The sequence below is a fragment of the Dama dama genome, chromosome 24 (genome assembly GCF_033118175.1).
Source record: "Dama dama isolate Ldn47 chromosome 24, ASM3311817v1, whole genome shotgun sequence".
Lineage (NCBI taxonomy): Eukaryota > Metazoa > Chordata > Mammalia > Artiodactyla > Cervidae > Dama > Dama dama.
Genome location: NC_083704.1, coordinates 49,197,904 through 49,210,400, shown reverse-complemented (window position 1 = coordinate 49,210,400; position 12,497 = coordinate 49,197,904). Strand labels below are relative to the sequence as shown.

The 12,497-nt window shown below is 36.7% G+C and overlaps 1 protein-coding gene across 1 annotated transcript in view; it reads right to left on the bottom strand.

Annotated features, from left to right (window-relative positions):
- ERC2 (ELKS/RAB6-interacting/CAST family member 2) overlaps positions 1-12,497 on the bottom strand; it is a 988,080-nt gene that overhangs the window by 665,658 nt on the left and 309,925 nt on the right. Inside the window, exon 5 of the mRNA XM_061129191.1 lies at positions 10,635-10,790. Coding sequence (XP_060985174.1) covers positions 10,635-10,790 — 156 coding nt within the window. The remainder of the gene's footprint in view (positions 1-10,634; positions 10,791-12,497) is intronic.

Sequence of the window (12,497 nt, the reverse complement as noted above, 5' to 3'; positions counted from 1 at the left end):
TAATTTTAAAATTATTTTCTTCTTAATACTTTCATTGGGTTTATTCTATTTTCTTTTCCTAAGCTTAAGTTGGAATATTATCTGACTAATTTTCATACTTTTTTCTTTCCATGTATGAGCCTTAAGAGTATATATTTTCCTGTCAGTATCATTTTAGCTCACTCTAGTTTGATATACCTTGACATTATTGTACAGCCTTAAATATTTTCCAATCTCCATTATTATTCCTTGACCCATGAATAACTTAAAAGTATGTTTCTTAATTTCCAATTGAGTGTTTCCTAGTTATCTCTTTTTTTTTATGTCTTACTTCTTCCTGAGTAGAGAACATGGTCTGTTCTACAGTTATCATTTGAAATTTGGTGTATCTTGCTTTATGCACAATATGTAGTCAGTAATCATAAATGCATTCTGTATACTATTTGCTTAAAAAGATTATGGATCCAACAGTTGTTGGCTGTAATATTCCATATATGTGCATGACATCTGATTACACTTTTATTTTTAGAACATTTCCATCATCTTAATATGAAACTCTGTAAGTAAAAAAAGTCATTCTTCATTCCTCATCCTCTACACCTAGCCCTAGGCAACCAAAAATCTACATTATCTCTATGGATTGGCCTTTTCTGGGAATCTCATATAAATGCACTCTTCAATATATATATTTTGTCACTGGCTTCTGTAACATAGCAGAACATTTCAAATTTCATCCATGTAGCATGTATAAATACTTCATTGCTCTTTATAGCTGAGTAATATTTCACTGTATGAATATACATAATTGTTTCTATCCATTCACCAGTTGATGGACACCTAAGTTGTTTCCACGTTTTGACTATTAATAATGCTGCTAAGACCATTCATGTTCAAGTGTGTGGAGACATATGTTTTCATTTCTCTTGGATACAAACACAGGTGTGAAACTGCTAGGTCACATGGTAACTATGTTTAGCTTTCTGAAGAGTTTCTAGCTGTTTTACAAACTGACTATACCATTTTACATTCCCACGAGAAACATGAGGGTTCTAGTTTCTTTAAAACCTCACCAGGACTTGCTGTCATCTGTCTTTTCACTCATCACCATTCCAGTGAGTATAACGTGGTTATCTCCTTATGGTTTTGCTTTTTTCTCTAATGCCTAAGATGCTATCAAACATCTTCTTCCATACGTATTAGACATTCATATATCTCCTCTGGACAAATGTTCTGTTAAGACTTTTTCTTTGCCTCTAAGATTTTATGTCTTTATTTTGATGCAAATAGAGAGATTTCATTTTATTTACCCTATTTTGGGTATTTGAAGACTTCTGAATTTGTAGACTGATACCTGTGAAAATTCTCAGCTTTTATCGCTTTTATCTCTTTTGTCTCTTCAAATATGGCTTCTGAATAATAACTGTCCCTATTCCATCTCTCTTTCCTCAAGAATTTGGGTTAGATTTGTGCTAGATCTTCTTATTCTCTCTTCTATGCATCTTTAACGTTTTCTACCTTTTTATCTTTTACTTAATTTCTTCTGCCCTATTTTCTAGTCTATTAAGTTTCTCTTCTGCTATGACCACTCTGTGATTAAATGTATTTCTCAAACTTTTAAATTTCCATTTTTATATTTTTCCATTTCTAGGTCATTTGCTTCTTTTTAAATTTCCTTGGTATTATTTATAGCCTCTTGCCCTTTAGCCATATTTTCAACTTCTTCTTTTATCTAACATGTTAAACATACTTGTTTCATAGTGTTTGTCTCAAAATTTCAATTTCTGAAGTCTCTCTCTTCTAATTCTGCTGTTAATTCTTTCTACTGGCTTTTGCTTATGGTGGCTTGCTTTCTTGAAGGTTCTGTAATTTTTTTTTAATTTTTACTCACATGTTTTGGAACTTTCTCTGGAGAAAAATACTGAGGGGTCTTAGCTGAACATGTGGTCCTTCAGAGCATTTATCTCAGCCAATACCTGGGCACTACCAACATGGGCTCCTTTAAACTACATTCTGTACTGAAAGTTCTTGGACCACCTCACACTGCACATCTGTGTAACAGCCAGCTGTGGTTACGGATTCTCAGTGCTAGGTTTTTTCACCTTTATCTTGGCTCAAAGATTTTAAATAGGTAAATAAATTATTTTCCCTGGAGCCCCTTAGTCTAGGTGGGAGGAGAATAGAGTGGGCAGTTTATTTTTACTTTCAGTTCAGTTCAGCCACTCAGTCGTGTCCGACTGTTTGCGACCCCATGAATCGCAGCACGCCAGGCCTGCCTGTCTATCACCAACTCCCGCAGAGTTTACTCAAACTCATGTCCATCGAGTCGGTGATGCCATCCAGCCATCTCATCCTCTGTCGTCCCCTTCTCCTCCTGCCCTCAATCCCTCCCAGCATCAGGGTCTTTTCCAATGAGTCAACTCTTTGCATGAGGTGGCCAAAGTATTTTTACTTTACTCCTGCATTAGGAGTCTAGCTGTCTGGGATCCCAGCTTTATGTGGTAGTGGGACTCCTACTTGGCTCCTCATTTTGAGCAGGCTCAAACTTCTGTCACTTGTCACTTTCCTTTAGTGTCACTGTGACTGTGAAAACTAAAGTTCAAGTTCATCTGTCTAGCAAAGCCAACAAGAAGACAAAACCAGGAATTTCCCTGGTAGTCCAGTGGTTGAGACTCAATGCTCCCAATGCAGAAGGCCTGGGTTCGATCTCTGGCCAGTGAACTAGATCCTGGATGCCACAACTAAAGATCCAGCATGTCACAATAAGATCCCATACACTGCTGCTAAGACCTGGAGCAGACGAAAGAGTTAAAAAAAGAAGAAGACAGAACCAGTGCTCTAGTTTTCATTCTAGTCCCCTGCTTTGGCTTAATCTTGGCCCTTCAGATTCTTTCTAACTTGAAATTTCATAAGTACATTTTAAATTGTATGTTTTTAAACTATATTTGATCCATCATTTTTGCCCCAGTAATTGAAACTAGCTAAATAAGAACCAAGGTACTGATAATAACTACTGAGCATAAACAGAGTGAGATGCTTAAAAAGAAGTGAGACCTCCATCTTCAGAAATTTTCAGGGTTCAGCAATTTGCTATAAAAGTTGATATAGAATCCCACTTGCAGAGTGAACCCAGACTAGACAGGGGGACATACAGGTTTCATCATACTTGCCACATCTACAGGTTTGGTAAAGGCTGCCCAGAAGGCAGTCTTGAGAAGAATTCTGAGTATGCTGAAAAGTTCACTAAAAAGAACTGTGGGAGATTATCAATGTCCTTTGAGTATGTGTGTCCAGGGTGTTAGCACTACTCAGGTCTGTGCAATCCATGAAATACATTATTTCTTTGTAATTTAACAAATCATGAGTCTATGATTTTTACCTAAAACAAAGTAAGTTCTCTCCCCATACCCCTCTCTTTTTCTCACACACAAGAACAGAATATAAATAAAATGAGGGAAAAGAAAAAATTATAAAATGAATTAACTCCGTTGTGATCAGCAACTACTCAAGGAAGAGTTGACATTACAGTATATAGTTGATTCAACATATGAAACTGATTCATCTGAAAATAAAACTCGAAAAACGTTCAACTCTACATGCTGAAACAATGATGATATTTATAGTAAAGAGAAAAAAGATGATTAGTGCTAACGTGTACAAATATTGGAGTAGAAACCTCATGTGGGAGTGGGGTATTGAGAGAGGAATGTGAAAGAAATTAACAGCAATGGAATGGTATTTAATAGGAAGGAAGACATGGCAGGTTCTACACATAGCTACTTCATTCAATAAAAATAGATTGATAATGATAAAACTATCTCAGTCTATAAATATTAAATAGGCAGTTGCTTTAAATAAGTTGCAGACTATCATTGCCGTGAGGTAAATTTTAAATATTTTATGCAGACAATAACAGGAAAAAAAGTTTTTCTAAGGGGAATATAGTTGTGGGGTAAAAAATCATATTCTTCCATAAATATATGCCTTTGGCTTTTTTATAGCCATAAACTCAATAAAAATGGAAAGTGATGCAATCGAACATACATGAGAACTGAGGCTGGGGAAGGTCTGTCTCTGTGATGGGAAGAAGAAAAACCAATCGGAATTACATCACATGCTTTATATGAAGTCCATGTGGACATCAGGCACACTTCATCTCATCTGAAAGTTCTTCCACCACTTACATCTGTGACACAACTAACACCAATAAAACCTACTCCGCCAAGGAAAACAGCTTCTTTTTCACTGCAGATATGGCCCTCACGTCTAGAAAGTGATGTGCTTATTATCATGCAGTTTGGGTTATGAGGTTTGTAATCCATCAGAGGTTAATAAGAAAATGTGTTACAAATTGAGAATAAAGGGGGAGATCTAAGACAGCAGAGTGGCATCTTTGGCAAACTCTGCAGAGGGAGGGACTAACAGAGAAGTACTGGGGTCAGTAGATGAACAATGTGTGAGACTAGGAACAAAGCCTTGTATACAACAGGGGATGCCATCATTCTTTCCCTAGTAGGAAAACAATTATTTATATGGTATATTCCATTATTAAAGCCTTTACAGTGCTACTGAAGGTAACTCATGCTTTTCATAGCCTCTTATACATTCTGCCCTCATAGTTTGATTCCTGTAAACCTTGTGAGCATGGGTAGAAATTGGACTTTCCAACAGAGGAGAGTTGCACAGCTTGGGAGGTCTCGCAGAGTCTCAGTTCTCAGGGACAACATCCATGTGCCAGAGGGCTTAAAAGATGCACATCTTTTCATCCTGACTGACTATGTCTGGTATCCCAGGCTTTGCACAAGTTGTGATTCTAAACTCTGCCTTTACATTTTTGCAATTCACCTTCTACTATTTCAAAAATGTTATGTCATGTCTATTTATGATATTATATTTATAAAAGCAATTTAGGTCTTTACTACTTAATTTAATCACAAGGCTTGCAAGAGGCCCTACCAGTCCTAGTCATCTGCTCAGCAACAAAATGGAAGCACATGCTATTTCATGGGACTACTTAAAATACTTCCTTTCCCTCCAATCTACTGTCCTTACTCATTTTAATAATTAATCCAAGCAGCACTCACTTTGCATACCACAACATTGTTTCTATATCAAATTCTCAGCTAATGTGGAAGCTCCAATACTTTGGCCACATGAAGCAAAGAGCTGACACATTGGAAAAGATCCTGATGCTGGGAAAGATTGAAGGTAAAAGGAGAAGGGGATGGCGGAGGATGAGATGGTTAGATAGCATCACTGACTCGATGGACATGAATTTGAGCAAACTCCAGGTAGATACTGAAGGACAGGGGAGCCTGGCATGATGTAGTCCATGAGGTCGCAAAGAGTCAGACACAACTTTGACTGAACAACAACAACGTCCATTTTTCATTGAGACATTTAAAATTATTTCAACACACTTCTATCTCTGAAAATGAGTCTGTATATATCACTATTAGCTGCCTTTATTATATATTTCTGGAGAAGGAAATGGCAACCCACTCCAATATTCTTGCCTGGAGAATCCCATGGACAGAGGAGCCTAGCAGGCCACAGTCCATAGGGTCTCAAGAGTTGGACACAACTTAGCAACTAAACGATGATAGTGATCATCTATTTGGAGCAAATACTTATACACAGAAATTGAGGCTGATTGAGACTAAGCCCTGTTAATGACAAGGAATCAAATGCTGAGTTAATTGTATTGCCAATGGGTCATGAAAGTACTTTTCAGTTAAAATTTCAAAAATACAAGCAAATGAGAACATAGATACTCTAGGAGCTATTTTTTAATGATTAGGTTGACTTTAAAACTTTTAAAATCTTTTTTTTTTTAATTTAAAAAAAAGTAAGCTTCCAAGTAATTAAGACAGAACACACTTAGACCTCTATTAAAGTAATAGATCAGTGGGCACAGCCAAGCCTGGCACCTTCGTAAACCCTGAAGATGCCTCTCCAGAAGACCTGGTAAGAGAAAGGACACTTTTAAAAGCTTTCTATATATTCATTAAAAGCCGCAGGCAGGAGTAACAATACACAGCCGCAATTTTCAGACTTGGTTTCAAAGAGTTCTAGTCCCCTCCTTGTGCAGCATTTCATAAGAATTTCTGAAATGTTCCTCTACCATGACTCTGAGTCTTTGTGAAGTATTAAAACAAGAGTTTCTGAAGTCAACTGTCCCTGCATTAAACTTACCATTTTCTGCTAGATGGGATCCAAAGTCACCTTATGATTTTCACTTCTACAACTGCTTCAGTAAACAAAATGAGTTTAACAATTACAGTTCCATTTCCCAAGTACATTTCAGAATCTCTAGATTCTTGCAATTTAAACCTAATATTTCTTTTCTGAAAAAGTCTGTAATTTCATATAGACTTGAGTTTTTCCTACTTCCTTAACTGTATAGAATTGGGGATAGAATGGTATTTTCACATATCCTTCTAGGTATGCTCAGACATAGATTTGAGTTGGCAATCTTCCCCAGACCTATCACTGTAGTTTTACCAATCTGATTATTTTGACCAAAACAAAAAATGAAACACTAACTTTAACCTTGCACAACTTGCATTATTTCAGCCAAAAATGAACTCTCCTCCCATCAAGTCTTCAGGGTAGTGTTTTGAGTACATTTTTTACTTTCCCAACTAAGTGGTAAGTATTGGGAAATGGGAAATATTTTGAACATGCACAACTTTTAGTGCCCCTTTGGGAACCACAGAGCTCAAAATCCACCATTGAAAGCTTTATCCATATAATCCTGCATATAAACAAAAGAATTCAAGACACTCCAGTGGTGACACTAAACAGTTTCCTTGTCAATGTGTGTAAACAACTATTGCACAAATTAACTCCTCAGATATCTGTGATGTTCACAAGCAACACATTCATACAAACTTTGTAGAAAAGTTATCCAAATAGGCTACAATGGACCATGAAGTACACTGGCAATTCAATTTTCAGTTCAATTCAGTTCACTCACTCAGTCGAGTCCCAACTATTTGTGACCCCATGGACAGCAACACGCCAGGTTTCCCTGGCCATCACCAACTCCCAGAGCTTGCTCAAACACACGTCCATCGAGTTGGTATTGCCATCCAACAATCTCATCCTCTATTGTCCCCTTCTCCTCCTGCCTTCGATCTTTCCCAGAATCAAAGCCTTTTCTGATGAGTCAGTTCTTCGCATCAGGTGGCCAAAGTATTGGAGCTTCAGCATCAGTCCTTCCAAAGAGTATTTGGGGTTGATTTCCTTTAGGAAAGTGAAAGTCGCTCAGTTGTATTCGACTCTTTGCGACCCCATGGACTATACTGCCCATGGAATCCTCCGGGCCAGAATACTGGAGTGGGTATCCATTCCCTTCTCCAGAGTATCTTCCCAACCCAGGGGTTGAATCCAGGTCTCCCAGGTCTCCCGCATTCCATGCAGATTCTTTACCAGCTGAGCCACCAGGGAAACCCAATCCTTTAAGATTGACTGCTTTGATCTCCTTGCTGTCCAAGGGACTATCAAGAGTCTTCTTCAGCACCACAGTTTGAAAGTATCAATTCTTCAGGGCTCAGCCCTCCTTATGGTCCAGCTCTCACATCTGTACATGACTACTGGAAAAACCATAGCTTTGACTACAAAAGTCAGCAAGGTGATGTTTCTGCTTTTTAATACGCTATTAAGGTTTGTCATAGCTTTCCTATCAAGAAGCAAGTATTTTCTAATTTCACCAGCTGCAGTGATTTTGGAGCCTGAGAAGAAAAAAATCTGTCACTGCTTTCACTTTTTTCCCATCTACTTGGCATGAAGTGATGGGACCAGATGCCATAATCTTAGTTTTATGAATGTTAAGCTTTAATCCAGCTTTTTCAGTCTCCTTTCACCCTCATCAAGAGGCTCCTTAGCTCCTCTTTGCACTTACTAAAATTATTAATATATTTGATTATATTTCTTCAATAATAATGGATATGGTCATCGCCTACTTTTTTGAGCCAGGTGCTTTAACTGCAGTATTTCGTTCAAGATTTTGAGTCACTCTCTAAGTTTTGCAGTGTTGCCCCCACTTCATAGATGAGGAAAGTGTGGCTGAGTGACTTAAGTCACTCCTCAAGGTCAAGCAGCTATCAAGGGCAGGTTAGAAATCTGCCAGAGTCTGCTTCAGTCTTCAGCCCGCACTCTTTTCACCTAACTCCTTTTCTCTCCTCAAACATCCTTGCGACTTGAACACTCTGGGAACCCTTGAAAGTAACTAACCATTAAAAGTTAAAACTAGCTCAAGGACTGATGGTGCATGAGAAGACTGTGGGCTAACAGAGGCCATCACTTGCTTCCTGAAGACCATATACATGTTTTATTCACCAGGACACAATCTATATTGAGGGACAGAGATTACAAATTTCAAGGCATTTTCAGTTGTACAAGTGGCTTGAACTATCCTCCACTGATATATGACAGGATAGGGTGGGGAGGAAAAGTTTGAGCCAAAACAATCATTTCCCCCAATCTTCATGGATTCACTCAGATCTGTACATCTGGTCTTCATTCCTAGAGTGATCTGGCCATTGTCTGCAGGCCACCCTACTACTGTGCTTGTGGCATGTCAGCTCAACTCTCTAAGAGGAAAGGACTGCAAAAAAGAAACCAGAAGGGAGGACTTAGCAAGGAAATCTGCTCTGCATTTTGTGGCCATCACTAAAAGCAAGGGGTTACATTCAAATACACTGGACATTCTCCTTCTCATATCTCTACTCCTTGATGGAAAGTTTTAGTCAAAATCTCAACATTAACTTACAGATGGAAGTTGACAGAAGTATAGCACAGATTTTGTTTTTCCTAGAGAAACACATGTACACACACATACAGAGTAAAGTAGACACTGCATATTATTTCTCTCCTATAATTTTGCAAATTCTTTGCAAAGATTATCCATGTATTTCACAACTGATAAAAATCATAACCATTATTTAAGCAGTTTTCCTCTCAACTTCCCACTGCTTTCTCACAGAAACGTGCATCACTCAACTCTGCTGCATTTTATAAGGCAACAAACAGCAAAACCTAGAATAAGAACAGGGGTACTTAAGAGAAAGTGGTAGAAAAAAGAAAAATAATTTTAATTGGTATGGTTATTGTTTTCAAAAAGAATGGCTTAAATAGAGGAATAAATAAAAGTATTTTGAAGTCTCAAAAGGCTGATTGGGCTGCTCATAAATTGAATAATTCTGCATATATAAGAAGAATAGATTTTCAGGTGATTTGTCCATTTGCACCTCAAAGTTTCATTTTGAAAAATATAAGCCAAATTCTTTAAAACTAGCAATACTGATAAAAAGTAATGGAAATGATTACTATAGTAATATTTCGCAAATATTCCACAGCAATAGATGACAATAATAACACTCAACAACAATGTCTCACATGACTGAATGCTTTCTAGAGATCAGTCAAGGGAGTAAGTATTTTAAATGCATAATCTCCTGGAATTGTCAAAGCGACCCAATGATGAAGGTATTTTCCTTTTTCTTATCAGTATTTCATGAATGAAGAAACTGAGAATCACAGCAGTTGAATATTTTCAGCAAATGATAGCACTGGGACTCAAATCAGTCCTGTCAAATACTACATTAAAACCAAAATATCTTCATACCATTGAAATCAATTAAATTGGCTTCCAAGATTAACACCTTTTAAGACCATCACCTTCCAGGGATGGGTCAGAAACTTGGCAAAGATAGAAACTTTTAAAAATAGCAAACTTATGAAATCTCAGGAAATTTGGAGAGCAAAGACTATTAAAAATAAATGTTAATTCCCAAGACAGAGGGACACCGAAGGAACTCATTAGAAAATCCTGAACTGTTTATAATAGCCAGGACATGGAAGCAACCTCGATGCCCATCAGCAGATGAATGGATAAGGAAGCTGTGGTACATATACACCATGGAATATTACTCAGCCATTAAAAAGAATTCATTTGAACCAGTCCTAATGAGATGGATGAAGCTGGAGCCCCTTATACAGAGTGAAGTAAGCCAGAAAGATAAAGAACATTACAGCATACTAACACATATATATGGAATTTAGCAAGATGGTAACGATAACCCTATATGCAAAACAGAAGAAGAGACACAGAAATACAGAACAGACTTTTGAACTCTGTGGGAGAATGTGAGGGTGGGATATTTCAAAAGAACAGCATGTATACTATCTATGGTGAAACAGATCACCAGCCCAGGTGGGATGCATGAGACAAGTGCTCCGGCCTGGTGCACTGGGAAGACCCAGAGGAATCGGGTGGAGAGGGAGGTGGGAGCGGGGATCGGGATGGGGAATACGTGTAAATCCATGGCTGATTCATATCAATGTATGACAAAACCCACTGAAATGTTGTGAAGTAATTAGCCTCCAACTAATAAAAAAAAAAAAGAAAGAAAACAAACAAACAAAAAAAGAAAATCCTGAACCCCTTAGTAAGTAAAAATTCCACCAAAAGTTTTCCCTGATTTTTCTGGAATCTACACTTTTGAACTAAAAATCTTCCTCATTCTTCATTGTCCATATATTTCATATATCACATAAAGCAGATTATGTGGGTATTTGGGGGGAAGTATGTATATAAACCATAACTTTCCAGTCACATTAAGAATATAAAAGTTTATAACTTTGGACCATACCTTGGTTTTCATGAACTTGGAGTGACTTTTGTAAACCTCTATTTGTTTTATCTCTTCTTCACGGTCCTCAGTGTTCAACACACCATTGGCTTTTAACATCTGGATCTCATCCTCAAGATCCCTTATGTTTCGCTCCAATGAAGCGATTTTTGTGTCCTGTTGGTTAAAAAAAAAAAAAAAAAGAGGGAAAGAAAATTGCTTTTTCAATATTATCAAAACAATTTCAGAAAGCAATTTATTCAACAGTAATACATTAACTATGGTGTAGATACAGCCCTGAATTCAGAACAATTTACTTTTTTCACCTCTGAAGATCACTTGTGAGATTATTTTTTAAGCTCCCAATAAACAGCTTATGTCAATACAAGACAGAGAGTTACCTAGATATGTTTGTTGCATATCTAGGAATCAAATTACAAAAGAAATGATGACAAAAGTGATCTACAGTGTTAAAAACAAAAATGACATTTAAGAAGACAAATTTATAATTTCAGAGATAGTTTACCAGTGAATATTTTTGCGTCTACTTGCACACACAAAAATGGTTTGTTCATGTGTGTATTTTGTGGCTAGTTTTATAAGGCATGCTTGGAATTTGACTGTGAAAGAGAAGGAAATTAAAATCTACTAATGGGGGAAAGGATTCTCATCTAAAATACAGACACAAGTGAAATTAAATAACTGAATCATGACCTAGTATGACCGACACACTGAATATTGAAAATTTACAGCAACTGGAAATAATATATCACATCATGATTTACTTGGCAAGCAGACAGCTTCCTGTGTGACCAAAAAAAAAAAAAAATCACTATCGTGAAGGGCATTTCTAGCCTATTGATTTATAGAGTTAAAAAAAAATAACTAGAAATACTACACTCAAATGAGGGGTTAATTGAGGACAAATCATAGACAATTTTTTTAAAAGAAGGAAATGACAGATTCTACACACAAGGTGGAGCATAATAAGAAATGATGCATTAGAAAGAGAGGAGAGGAGACAGGAGATGCATCAGAGAGGGAAAAGCAGTTCCTCAGCCTCAGGTATTAAACACAAATCAGTGCTTGGAATGAAACACACTGGAAGTTTGATGTCAAGTTTTCTCACTGTCACCATCTCCCTGCCATTTTATTGTGTAGATTCAAGGAGGTTATATTACATTTGCAATTGGAAGTTAATGAAAAATGAGCCACTAACTCATTTTTTTTTTTTTACCAATTCATTTTTTCAGAATCTAAGAGACTAAAGAGTTCTAAAAGAAAAGACAATGAATGGGCTATTCTATTTATAAAAACTCAGAAAAAAACTTTAACAATTATGTCTATCCTGATTTTGTAGCTACTTTCTATTTTACTTTCCTATATTACATGCCCAATGGCATGTTTCATTATCATGAACATTGCCATCACTGTTAAAAGTAGAAAAATGAGAACCAGCAGCAGCAGCTTACTAAGCTCCACTGTGTTCCCATACCTGGTTTCTCTAAGTGCTGAAGACACTTATTAATTCTTAAAAAAAAACCCAAGAAGATGAAAAAAAAATGATTTTGAAATTTGCAACATTATTATGGAATATTACATTCCATTCTGTAGTATTTCATCTTCTTTTTAAAATAGTGTTTATTGTATCCTTTCAGTTATAAAAGTAATATACTTGAAATTCACAAAAAATGGAGAAAATTCCCTATATTTCTATCATCCAATGATAACTATCATATTTTTATTTACAGCCTGCAAGTCTTTTTCAATATTAGATGCATACCTGGTCATCTTGTATACTGCCAACTTGAGTGAGAAGAATGTTAGAGACTAAATATCTAGGTGCCTCCAAAATTTATATGTTGAAGCTCTAATTCCTAATGT